The sequence below is a fragment of the Phaenicophaeus curvirostris genome, chromosome Z, assembly GCF_032191515.1.
Source record: "Phaenicophaeus curvirostris isolate KB17595 chromosome Z, BPBGC_Pcur_1.0, whole genome shotgun sequence".
Classification (NCBI taxonomy): Eukaryota; Metazoa; Chordata; class Aves; order Cuculiformes; family Cuculidae; genus Phaenicophaeus; species Phaenicophaeus curvirostris.
The window spans coordinates 71258774-71282129 of NC_091431.1; the positions used below are offsets into that span (position 1 = coordinate 71258774).

At 38.9% G+C, this 23356-nt stretch overlaps 1 protein-coding gene across 2 annotated transcripts in view; it reads right to left on the reverse strand.

The window, feature by feature from the left end:
- RIT2 (Ras like without CAAX 2) overlaps positions 1-23356 on the reverse strand; it is a 200854-nt gene that overhangs the window by 85898 nt on the left and 91600 nt on the right. For both annotated transcript variants that reach the window (XM_069880210.1, XM_069880208.1), the window contains one exon: positions 3773-3964. In XM_069880210.1, the coding sequence (XP_069736311.1) occupies positions 3773-3964 (192 nt within the window). The remainder of the gene's footprint in view (positions 1-3772; positions 3965-23356) is intronic.

Genomic DNA, 23356 nt, shown 5'->3' on the forward strand with positions numbered 1-23356 from the left:
TCCTCTGACCTTGTGAATATTATGTACAGCAACGATGAGTAGACAAAGACTTATGCATACTTTTTCAGAAACTTTCTAACATGCCACATGTCTTTATTACAAAATATCTTAATTAAAGGCTGAAAATTAGCATTAGCATGGCATGAACTCAAACAGAACCAGTTGTTTATAGTATTTTTATAAAGATTAATATATTTTAATTAAGTATTTATCCATTACACGGATTTTACACTTTAGTAAGAACCAGATGTTCATCTGGGATTAAAGTGACAAAACTTACCTGAAGTAGAAGTATCTCTTGTGCTGCATATTATCTGGTTCTAAATGTTTGTGGAACTCTAATGATATTAAAAGACATATACAAACTATTTTTATTAAACTAATTACTCTAATGTTCAAAACCACTGCAATTAAAATATCAAGCACTTTGTGGTCTGTTTTGTACTTCAAATGGCTATGGGGCAAAATACATTGAATAATTAAATATTTTTTAGAGCAATGACTGAAAAATTAAGAAATGAACACAGATGAATATCTTAACCATTCAGGTCCATTCACTTGCCCAGTGAATCTCTGAACACAAAATAGAACAATATCAGAAAGGACCGAATACATCTGCAGTATGAATGAGAGGTTGGAGAGTGCCTTCCCTCCCAATTGGATATGCACATCAAGATCATAAGTTATTATATTTTCTCCCCCACAGTTGTTTAACAGTTGTTCCCCCATAATTGTTCCAGAGAAAATGGAAAGTGTTGTTCTTTAGGCTGATGGATGTAATTAAAACTTGTTTTAACAAGGAGGACAGACTAACTCATTTCTTAAGACTTTAAAAATGACACGCAGAGTTAAAGACAACAATAATTTCACTGAAGCCATCAGAAAATAAAACATTATTTTAAAATAATAAGCTTGTTGGGTTTGTTTTTCAGTAGTGTTTCTCCTAGCACAAAATTTTAATTGCAGATTAGTTTCATTCTTGTCGTCCTGTTGACAGATGTGAAGCAAGCGACATACATCATTAATTGTATTATGTAGGGGATCACATTTCAAACAAGAGCTTTGTCTGACTGATCTACTATAGCCTGTCTGATCATTGCAGAATTGTCATTAGATGAAAATGATGCCCAGGCATGTTGAACTTAATCTTATGTTTCCAAATACCATGAATAACATTACAGTAGCTTTAATGAATTTCATAGGAGAAAAATGTTGTTAAACAAAGGAACAATATTAACTTTGGTGCCCTGGACAAATTCCAATCTGGTTAATTGCATTCTAACACCTACCCTTTCTCAGTCACCCCAGAGTTAGCTGGCTACCACACTTGACCATCCAAGCACTGTTATTAATGAGGCCATAACTACAGTACAAGACCTTGAAAAGATTCCTTTCAATCTACCTTACTGCAGTTCATCATGTTACTTAAGTATTTCTTAACCTAACAGGTAAGCATAGATATAATTTATTTCTGTGTTTATTAAACACACAGCACAACATCACATCCCAGTCTTGAAATAATGAGCTGCTGAACTTCGTTAGCATGCTCTTGAAGCTGGGCACACAGGTCATCTCCCCCACAGTCATGATTTGGTTTAGGTCAGAGAGGCACTCTGTGCAGTATCTCCTAATCACCTCCACTTAATCGTGCTCTGCTTTGAATTGTGTTGTGGTCTCTCAGAACACGACCTTTGTGAAGACATGTTCCAGGAGCACAACTCATACATCTCAGCACCTGCTAATCATGAGGACAATGGACCTAGAGTAGAGGTAGTCCAAAATTAAAAATAAATTTTAAAAATGTAGACTTCAGAATAAACTGCTTTGTTCTACAGTTCTACTCCCGTTCATTCATGCAACTTGCTCATGTAGACATAATCATATTCAAGCGCTTCATTCAAAGGATCAGTTCTGCATTGCATTACCTTACTAGTCTTTGATGTAAAGGTATCCCACGGCTCAATATCTGGGTCACAGTATTTGAGAAAACCCTCCTAACACTGTTGTTCTTGTTGGTAGTTGTAAGGGGGTTATGAAGGAAATGATTCTGAAGACTTAAATCCTGTCTCTTTGGAAGATTTTAAAAAAGTAGGACCATGATTTGGAACTGCCTTTATACACATTCAGGCAAGATCTTCAGTGACAACCTTGTATAACAGTTTCTTGTGTTCCTGCCACATCTCAAAGACATAATTTCTAATATCATTCCCAAGAGCCTCTCCATGACCTTTAATCTTGAGTGTTATTTGTTATATCCAATTCAGACATTCACACACATGAATTTTCCATTCTGGGAGACTAGACAAGAATATCAAGGACCATGTAAACATTTAAATTTGGCACGTATTTTTATATGCATTGAATATCAAATACAACTCTCCTTAGTCTTAATATTACCTAGTCAATAGAGTATTCCTGAAAACCTCATCTATAGTTAATTTCAGGTAATCAATCATTTCACATTTCTGTTGGGATCAGGTGCAGTGTCCTGTTCACTCAGCAGAACAACTGAATCCACATCTCTTCCCCATCTGGTATATAAGCACCCAAGAAGCTGCTGAGATTACGCTCCACATTGCACATGGCACTGTTATTTGAAATCTCAAGCTGTGTGTTAAACTGCAACAGGATTGTCACAATTAAGGTTTTGCCACAGTCTGAGTTAGGAAGAAAGTTAATGATCTGGAAAGAGATGTGAAGTTTTAAATGTACATCATTAGATTTCAGGTCTAATTTCAGACTTTACACTGCTTTGGATTTTCTTCAGGTAGAAGGAAGAAGACAAAGAAATGGGGAGAAGAGTGACAAGATAAGTGGGAAAGAGTAGACAAGATCATGTGAGCACAGATGCTACTGAACTGAAAAACACCATTTTATTTAACTGTTACATATGTCTGCACAGAAATCAGTCATTTGAAAGCAATTGTAGGGCGTATAAAGAGCCTCTTAATATTTCCATGTAAGAAAATCTTTTTTTCCCTTTTTCAAAGTTTCTTTTTCAGCTTAAGAATATTTTCTGTTCAGTAGCAGGTCACAAACAAGCCATTAATAATATTTTCTAATACATTCCTTGCACACAGACATATAACATAAACAGCAAGGAGGAGACAGAGAAGGAGCAAAAGGAAAAAGCTGAGCAAATATTCCTAGAGACTTCGCGAGAGACACGGTCAATGACCTTATAGTCATATAAATCTACTTGTCTATGGGAAGTGGTGATTCAAATCTTAAATACACATCGAAGTGAATTCAGATCTTGCTAGTCTCTGATTTAACTGAACATCCTAGGAACACAGCCATTGGATTTTCAGGTAAAATAGTCGTATATACATTTATTTATTTTAACTGGGGTTTTTCCAGTACGAGTTTCAGAAACTTTCAATCTATTACATTTATTAAAAAAAAAAAAAATCTGTATCTCATGGTGGCTAAATTCCAAAGAAAACAGGAGTTTTGCCACAAAGATCCTGACTGGATCTATTTCCATGTTAAATGAAATAAAATAAAACTTCCAATGAAAATATTGGGATTCCTCTTCAAGTAAAAATGAAGAACAGTTGGGTGTGATTGCCTAGGACTAATTTAAGATTCATAACATATCAATGAAAAGTACTGCTAAGTCCTTAATTTACTATCATTCATAATTTGTTGTTTTTCGATTAAACCTCATCTCATGCTAAAAAAATTTCAGTAGTATTGTGCAATATGTACTACAGAAATCAGTGAGGCAGCCAAGAAAAACCAAACCAGAAACAGCAGAGAGGTTGCTCACCTGTCTGAACTCTTCAAGATCTATTTTATTTCCCACCAGCACTAAGGGGATGTCATAAGTGTGCCGGACACGATAAATGAGTTCCTTAAATTCAGCAGCTTCTTGAAAGGATTGGCGGTCTGTGATGGAATAGCAGATAATGAAGCCTTCTCCACCTCGCATATATTGGTCCCTCATGGCTGTGAATTCTGCCTGTGGAGCAAGAACATGATAAGTAATTTGGCAAACAAAGTTGCCTATCTGTAAATAATGAACTTGCTGAAAACTTTCACCATTCCCTACATAATTTTATATCACTTCTTTTACCATTTTAAATACTTCTTGCTGAAATTCTTATATCTTTTTGGCATCTTTATCCTTGGTAATATACCAGCAAGATTTCTCTTAGAACTACTTTTTTGCTTTTCCCTCAGAAAGATCTCTGTCCTCTTAAGAACATCAACTTATTATTCCAGTGCCTGCATACAGAAAGTATCGTCTTATGTATTTCAAGAATTTTTTGCTGCACTTTCAGTACACATAGATAACCTGTGCTTAAATGAACACTAACAAGTCCAAAAAAAGATTTATATCTCTATCTAGGAATGGGCAACAGGTGTAGACTCCTTGTTATGCACTCAATTCAAAGGCTCAGCAATATCAAAAAGATGCTTATTGACTCCCACCAGCTCTGGAAAAGTGCCTAGTAAAACAAGAGTATGATCTGAAAAAAAAAGTTCAAATGCTGTCAGAGAAGTTGGGGTTTCAGTTCACTGCAGGATAATAGCAAAAAATGAAAATGAACACTTTCAAATACTATGAGAATGGCCAAATTTTCTTCTTCTGCATTTTCCTCTATTTATGTATGTAATCATTGTCACAGCAACACTCCTGGTTATCAGCACGTTTTTTAAGAAGTATTTAACGAATGCCACATTGTACAAAAATCAAGACTTAATTTTCAAAAACTAGTCTCAGGCACAGTGGCATGAGATCATGGTTTAAAGGCAGTTCCTTTTTTTCAAGTTTGTTTGTTCTTCTTCATCACAGCCCAGAATAACCCAATACCATGGCAACAGTCGGTCAGGATCAGAATCCTCCTGACAGAATCAGTTCTCCAGAGATATTAAGATGCAGGAAGGTCTGATAAAGCAAGGAATACACATATCAACATTGGACTATTTCTATGAGTAGCTGGATGCAATAACATGTCTGTATTTTTCACCCAGTTGAGAATTTAGACTAAGATTTTTAAAAGAGTTTAGGTTATATATAGAGATGTATATAACCTCAATTCTTCCTGAAAATTGAAGGGAAATGGATTGCTTATGCTCTTTTAAAAGCCTCAGCTTTAAATCTCTCTCAAAAGTCACATGTGTTGATTGATAATACTCCCTGTGAATAGATTTTCATGTTGACCATTATAATTTATTCATGATGTATCTTTTACCCAAGCGCTTTCTTATATATCATTCAAAATATTTCACCTTCTACAGGAAAAAAAGTTCATAAACTAAGCTCCAAAATAGCAGACTAACAGGCAATTTAAGGATAAGATTCTCTTTTGCGACGTACTCATATTTTCAAAATGTCTAAACTATCACCACTAGCATCCCGGGAGGCTATGTTAGCTACCAAATTACAGGTTAGAGTGGTTCAGGCCATATCCTATTCATCCTCTTGAAACCTGATGTTTAAGAAGTAAGGTATTGTGGGGAGAAACACAGGTGTTAAACAGAAAGGATTCTACTTTCTGTGGGTTCAAGTGAGACAGTGAATGGAGTCTGATCTTTGTTCCCAAATCTTTGCCTACCATCCTCCTTAGATAACCACTGGATTAACAAACAACATAATACAAAACTGAAGACCATACCTAAGGTTCTAGACAATTAATACATGGCTCCATTGTGGGTTTCATCACCACAATTCTGGGTTCCCTAGGTCCCAGTCTATTAACACATGACTCCAATGCTGATGTCATCATTACAGTTCTGGGGTTTTTGATAACAAAGTGGCTTAAATGGAACCGGGCTTGCTAGTGTCTGATGGGATTCACTTTTCTCAAAGAGGGTTAGAAGTTCTTTGCTCAGGAGCTTGCAAAGCTCCCTACAAAGGGGTCTGGACAGGCTGGATCAGTGGCTAGAGACCAATTGTATGAGTTTCAACAAGGTTCAATGTCAGGTTCTGCACTTGGATCACAGGATCACAACAGCATTATGCAATGTTACAGGACTGGGGAACAGCGGCTGGAAAGCTGCCCAGTGGAAAAGCGCTTGGGATTCTTGGTTGACAGCTAGATGAATATAAGCCAGCAGTGTGCCCAGATGACAAGAAAGGCCAACAACATCCTAGTTTCTATCAGAAGTTGTGTGGCCAACAGGACCCGGAGAAGTGATTTTGCCGCTGTACTTGGCACAGCTAAGTTCATACCTCAAATTCTGTGTTCAGTTTTGGGCTCCTCACTGCAAGAAAGACAGTGAGCTGCTGAAGCATGCACAAAGAAGCTCAATGAATCAGTTGAAGGGCCTGGAGCATGTATCTTATGAGGAACAGCTAAGGGAACTGGGTCTGCCTAGTCTGGAGAAGAGGAGGTTGAGAGGAGATTTTATCATTCTACAACTACCCAAAAGAAGGCTGCAGTGAGGTGGGTGTTGGTCACCTCTCCCAAGTAAGAAGTGATAGGATGAGAGGAAATGGTGTCAAGTTCTGCCAGGGGAGATTTAAACTAAATATTAGGAAATATTACTTTAAGGAAAGGGTTGTCAAGCATTGGAACAAGTTGCCTACGGCAGTGGTTGAGTCACTATCACTTGGATGCATTTAAAAGACAGGTAGACAAGGCATTTAGGGGCATAATTTAGTGGTGGACTCAGTACCTTTACTTTTATAGTTCAGCTCAATGATCTTAAAGGTCTTTCCCGACCTAAATGGTTTTGTACTTCTTTACTTCTTTCTCCAGGTTTTGTACAGGGAGTGTTAATGACTACACACAGAGACATACTCTCTTTCCGTTACTCACATTCAGATGCCAGGCTTTCCTGACAGAAAAAGGTCTTGCTGTACTATTTAACTAGTTATCTATTTTCTGTTTATCTGTCATTGGTTTTACAGTGAGTTGAATATGTCTACAACTATGTAGAACCTCTGTCTCCGATGTAGACTCTTAGAAGTAGTTGGTTTAGAAACACAGAATCATAGAAAGTTTTTGTTTGGAAGGCACTAGAAAAACCATTTAGTTCCAACTCTACCTGTCATAGGTAGGGGCACCTTTCATTAGAATAGGCTGCTCAACATCCCATCCAGCCTGGCCTTGAACATTCCCAGGGAGGGGTAATCCATGATTCCTCTGGACAACCTCTTCCAGGACCTCAGCTCCTTCATAATGAAAAATAATTTCATTGTACCTAAGCTAAATCTTTCCTCTTTCATTTTAAATCCATTACCCCTTTTTCTATCACTATATAACCTTATGAAATATCCCCCTCCAGCTGTCTTGCAGGTTCCCCTTAAGTATTGGAAGGCTGCTATGAAGTCTGCAAGGAGACTTGTCTTCTCCAGGCTGAAAAATCCCAACACTTACAGGTTTTTTTCCATGAGAGGTGTTCTGTCCCTCTCATGATCTTTGTTGCCCTCCTCTGGACCCTTTCCAACAGCTCTGTGTCTTTCCTTTGCTTGGGGTTCTAGAACTGGAAGCAGTACTCCAGATGGGAGTCTCACCTAGGCTGAGTAGAGAGGAAGAATCTCTTCTCTCCCACTGCTGGCCCCTTTTCCTTTGATGCACCCCAGGATGCAGTTGATTTTCTGGGCTGTGAGCACACATTGCTGATGCGTGTCAAGTTTTTTATCTATCAGTATATCCAAATCCTTATCGGCGGGTCTGCTCTCAATCCCTTTATTTTACAGCCTATATAGATACTGGAAATTTCCGCTACCCCTGTGCTGAACCTTGCATTTGGCTTTGTTGAAGTTCATGAGACTTGCATGGGCCCAGCTCTCAAACATGAGCACACTTCTCAAGCCTACCAGTCTGTTTTTATATGAAACTTAAATCCCAGCCCAGATTGCTGGCCTTCCTGAGCTAGAGCTTCCATAAATCAATGACTATAACACTGTATGATTATTCTTCCAGCAGTTTAGAAAGACTGAATTCAGCTTAGTGAGACAATCCACCTTTACAAACTTTGTATACTCATTTATAGACACTTGTGGCAAACGGAGGAGTTATTAGGTCTCATATGCCTGCTTAAGTTGCTTGTAGTGACTTTCTGCAGCATGAAGACTCCCAGAATCACTTCCTATGAATGCTTAATGATTTTCTCTGCCTGTTGAAAAGCTCTGGGTTCCTAATTTTACATATTGTGAATAATTCCAAAGGGACAAAGTGCTCAGTTTTTAGGCACCCCCATTCTTGAGTTGGAGATTTCTGGGCGTAGTTATGACTTTAAATATATGAATTAATTTACATCTACAATTTTTTATTATGACATGCTATTACTGCTGATATATAAGATTAAATAGCCAAAATACTTTAGTGTCATGTTTGCAGTGATTCATTTTCAGAGTCATTAATTATTCTAAGCAAACTGGATTGGAGCCATTCACTTGGTTTTCTGTTTTTAACTCAGTAATATCCATTCTTATTTTTTGATGTTGACTTTCACCTCTCAGCTTTTCCCCCTTGGCATAGTTGCTCATTACAGAGTCAAGGACTCCAAGGTCAAACATAAATAAGCCTTTTCTTGAATTTCAGAAAAAGATTTGTTTCCTTTTTTTCACCAAGATAACTAAAATATTAAAACATGTTAAGAAGTATAATAAATGAAATTTCCAATACACATACTGTGACTCTTGCAATAATGTGCATTATATATACAAAACAAATTACTTAAGATGGAATTAAATCTCTTTGTTCATTTTTCAGTTCATGTCCTAATGCAGATTTCACAGTTTACATGTATCTCTGCTGTAAGCACATCAAAATCCAAGTCCACATGGGTTTTGTGGTTGTTGAGAGATAGATGGAGAAAGACTCAAAGATTTTGCAGATTTTTCAGTGTTTTTATTTTCATATTTTTCCTGGTTCTCTTATGGAATAAGCACCAGGGTATCTGTGCAGCTGGCAATGCATTTTGTTTCCTGCTGTAAAAGGAGCTTTTAAAAAAAAATTATTCAGGAACAGTACTAGATGCCATTTCCTGCTCAATGGAGGGACAATATGAAATATTCCCAAGTCAGTAAATGCCAAAAGGAAGAGACAGAAAGACATCACACCTCCTCAAAAAGAAATCTGTTCTGAGAATTACAGTGAAGATTTGTCATGCTTATAGCACTTTGCAGCTTGACATCAGACTCTAATACTCTCTTGTGTATTTTGACTAAGACTTAACTGAAAAATGTAATAAGAAAACTTTTGAATCTAAATCACCATTCTTCTAGGGAAAGTTGCTACACTTGAGAACAAGCATCGAGTTTGAATAGAAACAAAATAAAACTTTTCTATTAGTTGAAAGAAGGAAGCATAAATTTTCCTTTTCTATTCTAACTGTAATTGAATGCAGAAAAAGCTGATACTAATCCTTTTGGTTATATATGTTTATAGGTTGCTGAAGAAATTTAGCATAAATATGTCCCAATGATACCTTATACCTGGGAGGTATAAGGGCATATCTTGCCTGTAAAGGCTGGACCAGAGGAAGTAGCCAAGATGGTGACCAGAGGAATAAAGCCCCTTACACTGTAGAATAGGATCAGGTTCATGACCATCTGAAGAACCTGAACATTTATAAGTCTATGTGACCTGGTGAGATGCATCCCAGAGTCCTGAGGGAATTGGCAGATATTGTTGCCAAGCCACTCTCCATGATTTTTGAAAAGTCATGGCAATCAGGAAAAGTCCCTGGTTACTGGAAGAAGTATAACTATGTGCCTTTATTGAAAAAGGGCAGAAAAGATGACCCTGAGAACTACTGACTTGTCAGCCTCACCTCTGTGCCTGGGAAGATCATGGAACAGATCCTCCTAGCAGGTCTGCTAAAGCACATGGAGGACAGGGAGGGGATTAATAGCAGCCAGCATGGCTTCACCAGGGGCAAATCTTTTATGGCCAACCTAGTGGCTTTCTATGATGGGGTAACCTCAGCAGTGGACATGGGTAAACTGATGGATGTGATCTATTTATACTTCTGTGAAGCCTTTGACATGGTTCCCCACAACATCTCTCTCTCTAAATTGGAGAGATACGGATTTAATGGGTGCATGGTACGGTGAATAAGAAACTGGTTGGATGGTCGTATTCAGAGATTAGTGGTCAATTGCTCAAAGTCCAGATGGAGATCTGTGGTGTCCTTCAGGGGTCTGTACTAGGACCAGTGTTGTTTAATATCTTCATCAATGATATTGACAGCAGTATTGAGTGCACCCTCAGCAAGTTTGCAGATGACACCAAGCTGAGTGGTGCAGTTGCCACATTGGAAGGACGGGATGTCATCCAGATGGACCTGGACAAGCTGGAGAAGTGGGACTGTGAGAACCTTATTAGGTTAAGCAAGAACAAGTGTAAGGTCCTGCACCTGGATTGGGGCAATCCATGTTTTCAGTACACAATGGAGGATGATGTGTTTGAGAGCTGCCCTGCAGAGAAGGACTTGGGACACTTGTCAATGAGAAGCTCACCATGAGCAGGAAACATGCGCTTACAGCCCAAAAGTCCAACCGTGTCCTGGGCTACATCCAAAAAAACATGGCCAGAAAGTTGGGGGAAGAGATTCGCCCCTTTATTCTTCTCTTATGAGACCTCATCTGGAGTAATCTGTCAGTTCTGGAATCCTCAACATAAGAAGGATATGGAGGTGTTGGAACAGGTCCAGAGGAGGGCTACAAAGATGATCTGAGGGCTGGAATAACTTTCCTGTGAGGACAGGCTGAGAGAGTTGGGGTTGTTCCGTCTGGAGAAGAGAAGGCGCCAGGGAGATCTTATAACGACCTTCCAGTATCTTAAAGGAGCCTACAAGAAAGCTGGAGAGGGACTACGCATAAAGGCTTGTGGTGATAGGACAAAGGTAAAGGGGTATAAACTGGAGAAGGACAGATTTAGACTAGACATTAAGAAGATTTTCTTCACTGTGAGTGTACTGAGACATTGGAACAGGTTGCCCAGGGGAGCTGTGACTGCCCCATCCCATGAGGTATTTGAGGCCAGTTTGGATGGGGCCTTTGGTAACCTTATCTAGTGGGTTATTCCTGCCCATGGCAGGAGGGTTGGAACCACATGATCTTTAAGATCCCTTCCAACCCTAACTATTCTATGAGTCTATAAGTCCTAAGGATGTTAGACCTTCCCATGTTCCTAACCTTTAGGCTACTCACTTCTTTCAGCAGCAGTTTCCCATCTTTCTTTATCTTCATTTAATTTCCTCTGTACTTGTACAAACCTATCTCGAGGCCTTTTGCATCTCTCAGTTGCAAAACACTTCGGTTTCATAATCTAATAAATTCATACCCAAGAAATACTTACATACTGATCTTTGGCAGACTGTTACTATTTCCACATTTCATCCTTCTTGAAATGCTTACTTTTTGTATTAGTTTTTAGAACTTCTTAACAAAGAAGAAAAGACTCATTCTCAGTTTTCCCTCTGTCATCTCGACTTATCATTTTCTCTCACACTTTTCATAATGAGCAAAAGTAAGCTTTTCATAAAAAGAAATTTTTTAATTAGTTTTAAAATTCATATTGTCTTCAAATAAATATAAGTAGAATGTGTGTGTTTCCTTTTTTTTTTATTAGAGATTAATATCCACTCCAAGTAAGATCAGTACCTCAATATCTTAATGTCTTTAGAAGAAGAAACAGGGACACTGAACAGCAGATCAGATAGACTACATAACAGTCTAGAACTAATGTTCAGCTCAGGTCACCCTTCTTCATTGACTGAAAAAAACTAGGAAGTTGTACCATAAAGTTCACTGAAGCCAAGCCTGTTTCTTTACTGTTTCCTAATATTTCCTCCTGAAAAAAATGCTGCAGAAATTCGCTGGGTTAGAAAAGCTTTTGTCCGACTCAGAATAGAAATTGTTAAGAAGCAACCTCTTCCTTATCATCATTTTACACCAAAAGAACTAAAAACTGAAGTCAAGTCTCCTTGATCCCAGTGTTATGCATTTCTAATAGACAGCCTTGTCAGCCTCAAAAAGATGAAAGAAAGAAGTCTGGAAGAGAAGAACTAACAAAAAAAAAAAAGGATGCAGGCAGTGAGTAGGGGGTCAACACATCTATCCCTTCTTCTTCATTGTGTGGTGATGTGTTTGAGGAGTAAACATTGTGAAATGCTTAGAAGTGCAGTCCTCATTCACATTGCTCAGAAATGTAGTGCTTAGAAATTTAAAGATGCAGCACCTCAGAAACAACGGTGTCATGTTTTTCAAACTACATACACACTCCATACATTTTGATGTCTGTTCTTTTTTTTATGATATTGGCTTGTATCTCTGGAAGAGGTCAGAGTCTCCTCAGGGAGGCCAGCCTCACAGTTTGAGAAATGCCATTTTCTGTACCTTCTCATCTCATGTTCTGCTTGACTTTAGAATCAGGAATCTGCTAACAGATGTTCTTAATCAAAGCTGTCTGCCTGCATACCACAGGGGTCATTCTTATTATGAAGATTTTTTTTACATTTCTAGTGAAAGCTTGGGGGGGAGGCATATTCTTGAAAACAGGCAATATATTGTTCATCTACGACAATGAACAAAAAAGGGTAAAATGAGCTAAAAGGACGCAGAAAACTCAGTGATAAAAAGAAATAAATTCAGAAATAAAAAAGAAAAATCTTTCAAACAATGAGTGAAAGAATCAAAAATGAAGATAACATAACATAAAAAATACATGAAAACATATTATTCACTTTAAAAAAAAAGAAATATTAGTTACAAAAATGTTGAGGATTTCTTCTGTCTCAGGAAAGTTTTTGTCAATATGGTCAAAGACTATTTTTGAGCAGTAAATGTTTTTTTTTAAAGCCAAAGTTCAACCATCTATATTTCTCATTCTTTTACACGCATAAATATCACTATTAATTTGACTGGGATTTCATATCATTAACTTTACACTGCTTGTCATAAGGCGTGTTCTGCTTTTCCTTTGCCTCCTGAAGTAGTTTTGCCTAAGGAATTCACACTGATGAGAAGTGCTGTGATAATTACTTGGTTTTCCCTCATTTTTAGTTGTTTTTTTTGGTCAGGGAAAGTAAAAGCAAGTGCCTTTAAAAGCTTATTTATAAAAGCAAGCAGCAAGATACCTGTAGCAGTTACATTTCAAATGAGGAAGTATCTAGATAGGTGTTGGATGGATTTTATCTCTTGTAGGTATCATGATTCCTCTACCAAGCTAGATGCAAAGGGTGGGACTTATTTCATCCAGCTTCTGTTTCTCTAGTTCTTCATTAGTCTTCAAGTCTCTCTCTTCATCAGGAGAGAGAGATGATCAGCTCCAGAGAGTAATTCAAACCATATTCAGAGAAGCATTTAAGAAACCAGGAATGACTTTCCTTCTTACCTTTCTCTCTACCTCAACAGACACTAAACACCAATGCCAGCTTCTGAGGTCCAAAATGTCAGCCACATCCCTTGCACAGTTGTGTCCTTCATGCATTTAGATGATAAAGTTAGTTGTCCTCTTAATCTTAAATTTTTCATTTAGTTTCTACAAGACTGTTTTATTTCCAATGGAGTCTGAAAGGTCAAGAGGAAGTAACATCTAGTGCCTAAAGCGAATAAAAGAGTTTTCCCTTCACAACATTTTGCAGTGGGAAATGCTATCCCCCAGCATGGGTTAAGTTCCATTAAGAGATAACACATTTTTTATTTTTTTTTTTTTCATCACAGAAGTTAGTTTCAAACCTTCTGCCTTTGCTCCCAGGATTCTAGCATGCACCAACTATAGGTTCCCAGCAATGACAGAATAGAGAACAAGAAAGTACTGAACAATATCATCATCGCTTCACACTCTCCTTTTGCTCCTTCCTATTTCCAGTCATCCTCTGCAAACAGCAACAACAAAGGAGTTATGTAGCAAAAGATACAACAAAGTTTTCAGCAGGTGGTACTCAGCCACCTGTGCCAGCCTAAACCATCTGCCACATCACTAGGAGGAAGGAAGGGAGCTGAATAACAGCTCAGACACAGATCAAAGATAATGCAGGGGCTCTGGCTTAAATACTGAAGGACAGGGACTGATTCTTCTCTGTATCAGGTCTCTATCCTCTTCTGTTTATACATCAAAACTCTCTCTCACAACCTTTTTTGCCTACTCTATTTATGATCCAGGAGCAGTTGAAAATGGGATTGTACAACTGAGAATTAGCCCATAACCCTACAGTGGAAGTGTATTATTATTATTATAATCAGTCCCTTGATTAATGATTAGTCAGTGTCTCACCTTTTGTAATTACAGGAGGGAATCCTTACTTCTGTTGTAAGGCAGAAGTGAATTTGTACTGGGGACAAAATGTACATCACTGATGGTGGGAACTGCGTAAATACAACATAAAAGATACAGCCCATTTTCCTAGCAAACTGATGTCTTTCTGAAATTAATCTGACAGGTTTCCAAGGCAATATTATAAACTCCACACTGTACAAAATTAGTAGACTTTTCTTGACTCTGGGAATGTACAAGTAAAAATCTAAATCATACACTGAAATGAAGCCGTAATATAGAACACAACATTATCAACCCTTTTGAAATCAGTGCCTTTTTTTTTGGCTACTCTTCCCTTTAGAATTTATTTCTTTACCTGGGAAGGGAAACAGGCAAGAAGGAGGAGAATATTCATGACAGCTCATCTTTGCTGGAAGACACAGGTAAGATTTACACTTTCTTGACAATTAGCAGCATCACTTCTCAGCTGCTATGTTCCAGGGTTCTCTAAGGTCTATGCGCTCTGGAAATGGAGCAGGCAAGTTCACCTAGATATGCTGAATGACAAGGAGCACCTCAAGACCTTGCCTATGGGCAAGAAGTTAATCCAACCTAAGTAATTTGAATGGGTGGTTGTCAGTTGAAGAAACACAGTTAGACTCCCACTGAACATGAAATGTAAGGATAGTTTTACAGCCTTAATTTTCATAAAATTATATTAGAAAACTTTCTAAAGTAGTTTCCTTTTCCTACCCTTCCCCCACATTTATGTTTTTTGGGCAACAACCTGTTCTCTAGAAGTTTTTGGTCCCAGACAGTAGCTGTTATCATACTAGACATCATTTCAAGATTCTTTCTGAAGACTGATGTATTCACATTGAATAAGATGGATTCCTTCACACCAATTAATACATATGTCACATCCAATCTCTGAGAAGCAGAGAGTGACTAAGATTTCCAGACACCCTCAGTGTGGATTAACGTGAGTGAATTGGGATAATTATCCCTTGTTCTTACAGCTCAGTTATCACCAGAATGATTCCATCCCTTGCTCATTACAGTACAGACAGGGTTCTACAGTAATGATTTTGGATGGAGGAAGTGCAGGCAACAGTTGTAAAAATCTTAAAGAAATCATAAGGAGTCCAAATTCCTACTCCCTTCATTTTGAGTCTACCCATGCTCTCCTCTTCAGTAAATCAAGGCTTAAAATATTTGTAGGCAAAATACCCAATATAATTGTGACCTGAACAGAAGATGCATTTCCCAGTAATCAGTAACTGACTTGAGCTGTTGCCTGCAGCTTGGTGTTTCTGAAAACATGTATAACCCAAATTAACTTTGGTTAATGACATTCACCTAAAGTGCTGACATTTAAGCACCTGTTTCTACTGTATAACAGGAATTTTAAAGGGACCAAGGGGAAAAGTAATTAACAAATCCATGTTATTATTTCCTGTGACTCTTCATAAATGGTTCCACTGCTCTCCCCTCACCCATGGCTCACTTCCTGGGGACAATGTGCCCAGTTTCCCATCTCAAGATCACTAAAACACTTTTCAAGGATGGTAAATGTCTTGGAGGCAACTACCACAATGTCATTAGATCAGGATTCTGCATACTATCTTGAGTGGGTTGTTCAGATAAGTTGGAGGATAGCTTCCTTTAGTCTTTCCATGCTTGAATGAGCTTTTATGAGGGCATAGTAGGCATATCATTCATCACATCCTGGGTAATCCTACTTTTGATTCCCTAAGCCCACAATAAGTTTCTTTTTGCCCCTGAAGCTCACAGGGGACATTGATTTTGCCGATGTTCCAATCTTCACACAGTAGTCTTTGATTTTGTAGCTCCCTCCGTAATGCCCATTTTTCTAGCATAATTTATTAACTCTTGGGCCACCTCCCATCAAGTCATGGGACCTTGTTATTGGATCCATCTCTACCTTCATGGGCCAATGTGTCCTGTAAACAGTCTTGGAATTGTACCGCATATAGTTGCAAAGAATCAGGCAGACTCTGAATAAGGGGAGACATTCTATCAGGGTTAGCAATTAATAACATCAGGGGAGACAATTGAAGACAAGTAACCTTCTGTAAACTTTCAAAGGGTTTGTAGCTGGAGTCTCAATAGATACTAGAACTTGACTTCCCAAGGGGTCCAGACCCCTTGCCCCATCGGCAGCTTATCGATTTAATGACCACAACTCTCTTGGGTCATTAGTAGGTAGGAAGAACCCTGTTCCTCAGTACCCTAAGCCTTTCTTTTCAACAACAAAACTCAATTACAACTGGTCAATGAGACATTCCATACATACACTAGTTTGGTTGAGCTAATCTAGTATATTTTTCCTGGATCTTTGATATTCTGGCCACTGAGTATGGCACCATCCAGACAGAAACTTGCAGGGCTCCCCTACCTTGGCTGTTAATGGTAATCGGTCTTGATTAACTGTTTCGTCCCCTATTCCTTACTCCTGGGACAAAATATTTCTTTGCTAATTTCCAGTTTCCTAGTCAGTACAAGGGTTTTAGATCCTGCTTCCTGTCCAACCATGTTAAGCCAGTGAATCCCATTTTACTAACCCACCGACTCAAATTGTATCCAATCAGGATATTCTTGTCCCCCTTCCTCTAACTCAGACCATATATTTTTTCTCAGTACAGTGCATCTGATAGAGCCACATGGACTTGTTGAATGGTATAACATTCAGCAATGTCTTGGCTCGGCTCAGGGCTTATTTTTTCTTGCAAGTTTTAAATTGTTTCATCATTAGTTTGTTTAATAAGTTGTCTCTCTTTCTGAGCCATTACTAGTGCTGCTTCCAACCCAGCACACATTGCAGCTTTTCCTTCTCCTAGTCACACCTTTTTTCCTTCAGAAATGTTACAATTCTGCCTCCTATATCTTTTGGATTGTGCCAACTAACTTGGGCCTATGGGGAAGGGCAAGCCCTATATTCCTTCAACTTTTCAGGAACAGAGGAACAGTCAAGCACTGGCATTTCCTGGGTAGTCATGGCTTGCCACAGATCAAACCTCTCCTAGTTTATTGCTGAGAGGTCATTTCCTGGCTTTCCCCACCTATACCTAGTGTGTGGATCAGCTGTATCCCTTAAGATGTTCCAAAACTGAGCACATTTGTGTGTGACACCAATTAATATGTCATCTTCCACCTGTGAGGAGATGGGTGTGACTAAAGTTCACAAATCTCCTGGATCAAGCTGAGATAACATTCAAGGCTCATACATAAACATCATCTTTTCAAGGAGCTTTTTATAGGATGAATATTCTGTACATGTTGGCCCTCTCCTAATCATATCTACCTAAGCTATGTGGCTTTATGGGAAATCAAGGTAAACTCTGTATTATTTAACAACATTAAGAGGAAAAATAGGGAGAGAGATCACTAGTCATGAATCCAGCATCACACCTGCCAACAGGAGTGTTTGTAGTACGACACCAGAGCCTCATATGTACCTTTATTTATTGGCCCCAGTTCCTGGACTTCTGGAACCTTCTCTTGCCCTAATATCAGGACTGGTTGAGATGCCCATCAGATAAATAGAATTGAAAAATCAGAAGAAATTACAGTAAACCCCTCCCTGTGACTTAAACTTCTCTCAAAACATTATCTGAACTCACAGTAATAATTTCTTTAATCTCTGAAATAAAGGCCTTCATTCTTAATATAAATTACTGTATCAGATTCATTCATTAAGATGTTAGTCTCATCTTCATTCAGGTGAGTCTGAGATATTGAAGTGGTATGTCTAAATTTTCGCCCTTTCTGAAAATTACCAGCTTGTGAGGTAAGCTTGATTACTTGAATTCTTTAAGTAATTTTCAAACACAATCTGTTTTCATCACTTGTGAGTTCATGTCATTCTTCTCTTTTCATCTGTGGTACTACTTCCCATTATATCTGGCGTTGCTTACTGTCACAGACCATGCAGGATTAAGTCTAATGAAAGACCAGTGTAGATGTCCCTTCAGAACCTGGACACTGATAGATGACCTTTGCACTGCCCCATTTGTTAAGTGCAGAATATTTGGTATGCGCTTGCTATTCTATATTCATATACTGTTAAGCATCATGGCTGGTTTATAAAACAGGATTGAAACACATCAGCTTGGCATCAGAAAAAAAAAGAAAGAGAGAAGTAAAAAAATAAATAAATAAGCGAAAAAACCCAAATGAGAACGACTTCCAATAAAATAAGTCAGGACTTCAAAAAACAACATTTCACAGTGACCCTTTTGTCTCACCAAGGAACTACTAAATAATATGCACTGGCACTCAGACCGCCCCTCCAGAAATAGCTTCTCTGCACTGGTGTTCTGAATGTTCCCACTATAATTGCCCTACTGCCTTTGGGTGATAATATATTTGCCAGTTTGCTGCAACTGTGCTTTTGTTAACTTTATTAATCCTGCTTTTCCAAAGATGGTTTGTCATTTGCCATAATGAAAAAGCGCAGTCCATCACCTGGGAGATGATATCTGCTTTTCATTCATCCCAAAATATGGATGAAATCACTGAATCTGTTCTTCATAGTGCAAGTAAAATGCCTCGCTGGTACATTTCCTAACTCAGATAACTGCCTTTTTCTTTCATATTAAAGTTAATGGTTTCTCTCTTAGGGATAAACACCTTAGTAATTTTCTCCTAAATGTAGTCACTGAAGCAATCTTCATTGTTAACTACCTCTAAAACCCCCAACTGCATTTGGTTTATCATGCACTATATAATACTTTTCCTTCCTCCTCATTGGTATGCAAGAAGGAATAAAGTCAATTTTCACCTTTTATCACAAATGCATCATAAATGGTAAAGGGAAAGAATTAATAGCTCAATAATTACATTTTAGTAAACAGCAGAGGAAAAAAAAAAGACAACAACCCACTAGCGAAGAGGTAATGACTGCAGCTGCAAGCAAGGTCTCACCAGTGATTCAAATAAGCTCTTGTCAGCTTACATGGGGATTGCAGACTTGCTGACTTCCCTGGTGAGACTTATGCAGCCTTGCAGAAGTGAAATAGGAGGCTGGAATCAGACACCTTATTGCTCTGATAAATGACTACAAATTATATTCTGGCTTGCATGTATATTCTCTCATGATGACTTCCATAACAAGCATGATTACCTTAAAAGTTCCACAGCACAGGAATTTCTCTCCCTTCCCCTGTGCCCTACACATCACCAGAGATATAATTTGAACTAAGAATTTGAAAGGGAGTGGAGGAAAAGAATTAAACAACCTTCAGGGTGTTTTTTTCAGACTTTTGTAGACTTCAACCAATTGTACGCTCACTTCTGCCACTGAAATTTTGTTCAGAATGATTGAAGGATTTTGCTCTTGGACAACTACCTAAATCATCACAGATATGAATGCAAAATAACTATGTTATATCTGCACTTTATTTTTGTTGCTTACAATGTTAAAATCTGGTATGACTCAGTGACAAAAAATGATTGTCTTGTCCCTGTCACTTATGGATGTCTTCTGGTGTGAAGGATATCCAATGTTTATTTTCTGTCTTTGCATTTACATTAAGGTTTCTGCTATAGGTGAGAAGACTAGCTAGCATTACATGCACAAAGATAGTCAGTAGACTGGCATCTGTATAGTCCTGCAAAACCATTCTTAGTGATTTTCTGGGAAATTGTGGCAACACTCTTAGCGGAAAGAGCTAATATGTGTCACTTCCACTGTGCAGTTCACAAAACCTTTCTAAGGTATCTTCAGAGCTATCCCACACTAAGAGTTGTTAAGTGGGACCAAGCCTTCTCTAACAATTCAAATATATCTCCAGCTTTTCATGGAGTGGGTCATAACGTCATATATTCAACATACACTGAAGAATCATAGAATCATAGAATCAGAATAACCAGGTTGGAAGAGACCCATTGGATCATCGAGTCCAACCGTTCCTATCAAACACTAAACCATGTCCCTTAGCAACTCATCCACCCGTCCCTTAAACACCTCCAGGGAAGGTGAATCAACCACCTCCCTGGGCAGCCTGTTCCAGTGTCCAATGACCCTTTCTGTGAAAAATTTTTTCCTAACGTCTAGCTTAAGTCTCCCCTGGCGGAGCTTGAGGCCATTCCCTCTTGTCCTGTCCCCTGTCACTTGGGAGAATAGGCCTGCTCCCTCCTCTCCACAACCTCCTTTCAGGTAGTTATAGAGAGAAATGAAGTCTCCCCTCAGCCTCCTTTTCTGCAGGCTAAACAACCCCAGCTCTCTCAGCTGTCCCTCATAAGGCCTGTTCTCCAGCCCCCTCACCAGCTTTGTTGCTCTTCTCTGGACTCGCTCCAGAGCCTCAACATCCTTCTTGTGGTGAAGGGTCCAGAACTGAACACATATTCGAGGAGCGGTCTCACCAGTGCGGAGTCCAGAGGGAGAATAACCTCCCTGGACCTGCTGGTCACACAGTTTCTGATCCAAGCCAAGATGCCATTGGCCTTCTTGGCCACCTGGGCACACTGCTGGCTCGTGCTCAGTCGCTGTCAACCAACACGCCCAGGTCCCTCTCCTCCAGGCAGCTTTCTAGACAGACTTCTCCCAGTCTGTAGCAGCTCAGGGTTGTCGTGCCCCAAGTGAAGGACCCGGCATTTGGCCTTGTTAAACCTCCTGCCATTGGACTCAGCCCAGCGGTCCAGCCTGTTCAGATCCCTTTGCAGAGCCTCCCTACCCTCCAGCAGACCAACACTTCCACCCATCTTAATGCCATCCGCAAACTTGCTAAGGGTGCACTCGATGCCTTCATCCAGGTCATTGATAAAGACATTGAACAGGGCTGGACCCAGCACTGAGCCCTGGGGAACCCCACTTGTCACTGGCCTCCAGCTGGATTTCACACCATTTCCCACCACTGTCTGGGCCCGGCCAGCCAACCAGTTTTCCATCCAGGAGAGTGTGCACCTGTCCAGGCCAGAGGTGACAGTTTCCTAAGCAGAATGCTGTGAGAAACTGTGTCAAAGGTTTTACTGAAGTCCAGGAAGATACATCCACAGCCTTCCCCTCATCCAGCAGCCGAGTCACTTTGTCATAGAAGGCGATCAGGTTAGTTTAGCAAGACCTGCCTTTTGTGAACCCATGTTGACTGGGCCTGATCACCCGGTTCTCTTGCATGTGCTTCATGATAGCTCTCAAGATGACCTGCTCCATGACTTTCCCTGGCACTGAGGTCAGACTGACAGGCCTGTAGTTCCGTGGATCTTCCCTGTGATCCTTCTTGTAGATGGGCACAACATCAGCCGAAGATTTCATCCAGATCCATTACTATCATATCTAGGCTTTAAAGTATATCAGGAATATTTTAAACAAAGCTGACACCCTTCAGGTAGGTTAAATGACACCCAGTGGTTTAAGTTACAGAAAATCCCATCTGCAGATCCATAACTTCTGTATCTGCCTATAAGATGGAGATACAGGTTTCATTTCTTTAGAAGAAAGCTATGGGGACAAAAAGGGACCTCCAAAACTGTATGCATGAGGTATCTCATCAATAGTTCTTGAGGCATGCTGGCTAGCTTCTAAGGTCTGCCAAGGCACTCTAATGCAAGGGTACACTTTTTCCGCATTTCTAAAGGTTAAGGGAGTCTGACCTCTTCAGCTTGCTTTGAGATGTTAATCATGTACCCCACTTCAAGTAAGAGAAGGTCTGATTTCTTACACAGCTGCAGCCATTTCAACTACTACTACGATTTTTGATTTTGTCTTTTTTAAAAGAAAAGTTTGAGTTGGCATGATTTGTTTCATAGATCTAGTGGCAATGGTTTATTCTTCTGAACAATCCAAATTGTACACACTAAAATCTATGCAAGTTATGGAATTTGCTTCTATGGAAGGAACAAAAACACACATATGAAGTATGTACAGTTTACAAAAGAAAATAGAAAGTGTTCTATATTTTCAGTAATTATTGTGTGATCTTCACTTCTGTTAAAAGTTTGGATAGAAGCAGTAGCATTCTTAAGATTACAAAAGAGAGGTGACAAGGAATGAAATAAAGAATTTACTGAGTTTTACTTTTTCTTTTCCGTATTTTATTGGTGGGGGGCAAATGCCACTCCCAGGTTCAGGGGAAAACTATTGAAACCTCAGCTCTGAAGATGGGGGGTTTTATTAGGCTTTTCTAGCCCCCTCCTGCCAGTGTGAAGTTAAAAGAACATCTCTATAAAAACTTTTCCTGCTAGATACCCCGTATAGTTTTATGATTGAAAGGTTTGGATGATTCAGATAAGACTAACTTTTTTGCTCTCTTTTGCTTTTGTCTGGAGATGCCAGCATTCATTGTATTGGTAGAATATCCAACAGCTGCAGAATGGTAATTCTTCAGGACAATCCATTTTTTCTGAGAACCATTAAGAACCCACTCTGCAAAAGACTGTTCTCTTTGGCATTTATTACTATCAAATTGCACCAGATGATGCTACTACGCACGTTAGTTTTCTCAGGGTGCAAGTCAGATTTTGTCCTGGAAATAAGTTTTTTTGTGTTCATTTTGTGAAAATTGATACAGGTGGAAAACAGTTTCCTGTCCATTGGAGTCCCTGATCTGTATAGAGTTTCTCAGTAACATGTTGCTTTTGATAGACAAAATTATGTAAAATGAAATTCCTAGTGAGGTGATCTAGGGCAGTGACATAGATAGAGAGAAAAAAGGACACATTTAGAGTATGTTCAACATCTCCTGGAAGTAACTACAAAGGGTTTCAGTGCCATTCAACAGTGGGAAGAAAAAGTATATGACAAATTTCGTAATGCTAGAAGAAAAGACAAATTTACATAATTGCAGTCTTATGAAGGACCTAGATGAAGTTTAATCACAGGATATACTTATACAGGTGTTTTCTATACAACAGAACAGGACAACAACAAAAACAAACAGGGAATACAATAAGGAAAGATCTGGAAAGAAGAAAGAAGTATTTTACCACTTTTACCAGAATTTGTAATAATGTATTTTCTTCTTTTACATGTTATTTTATTTAAAATATTATTAATCAAATGAGCAATATCCTTGGATATTTATCTGGTTTTGGAAGTCATCAGTTGAAGAAAGACAATTACCAGTGAGAGAGAAAACACTTCAAGATTAAAAAGAAGAATTTATTGAAAACAAAAGATAACACTGGAAAACACTCTTCCACTGGCATTGACTTTACTGAAGTGGAATGGT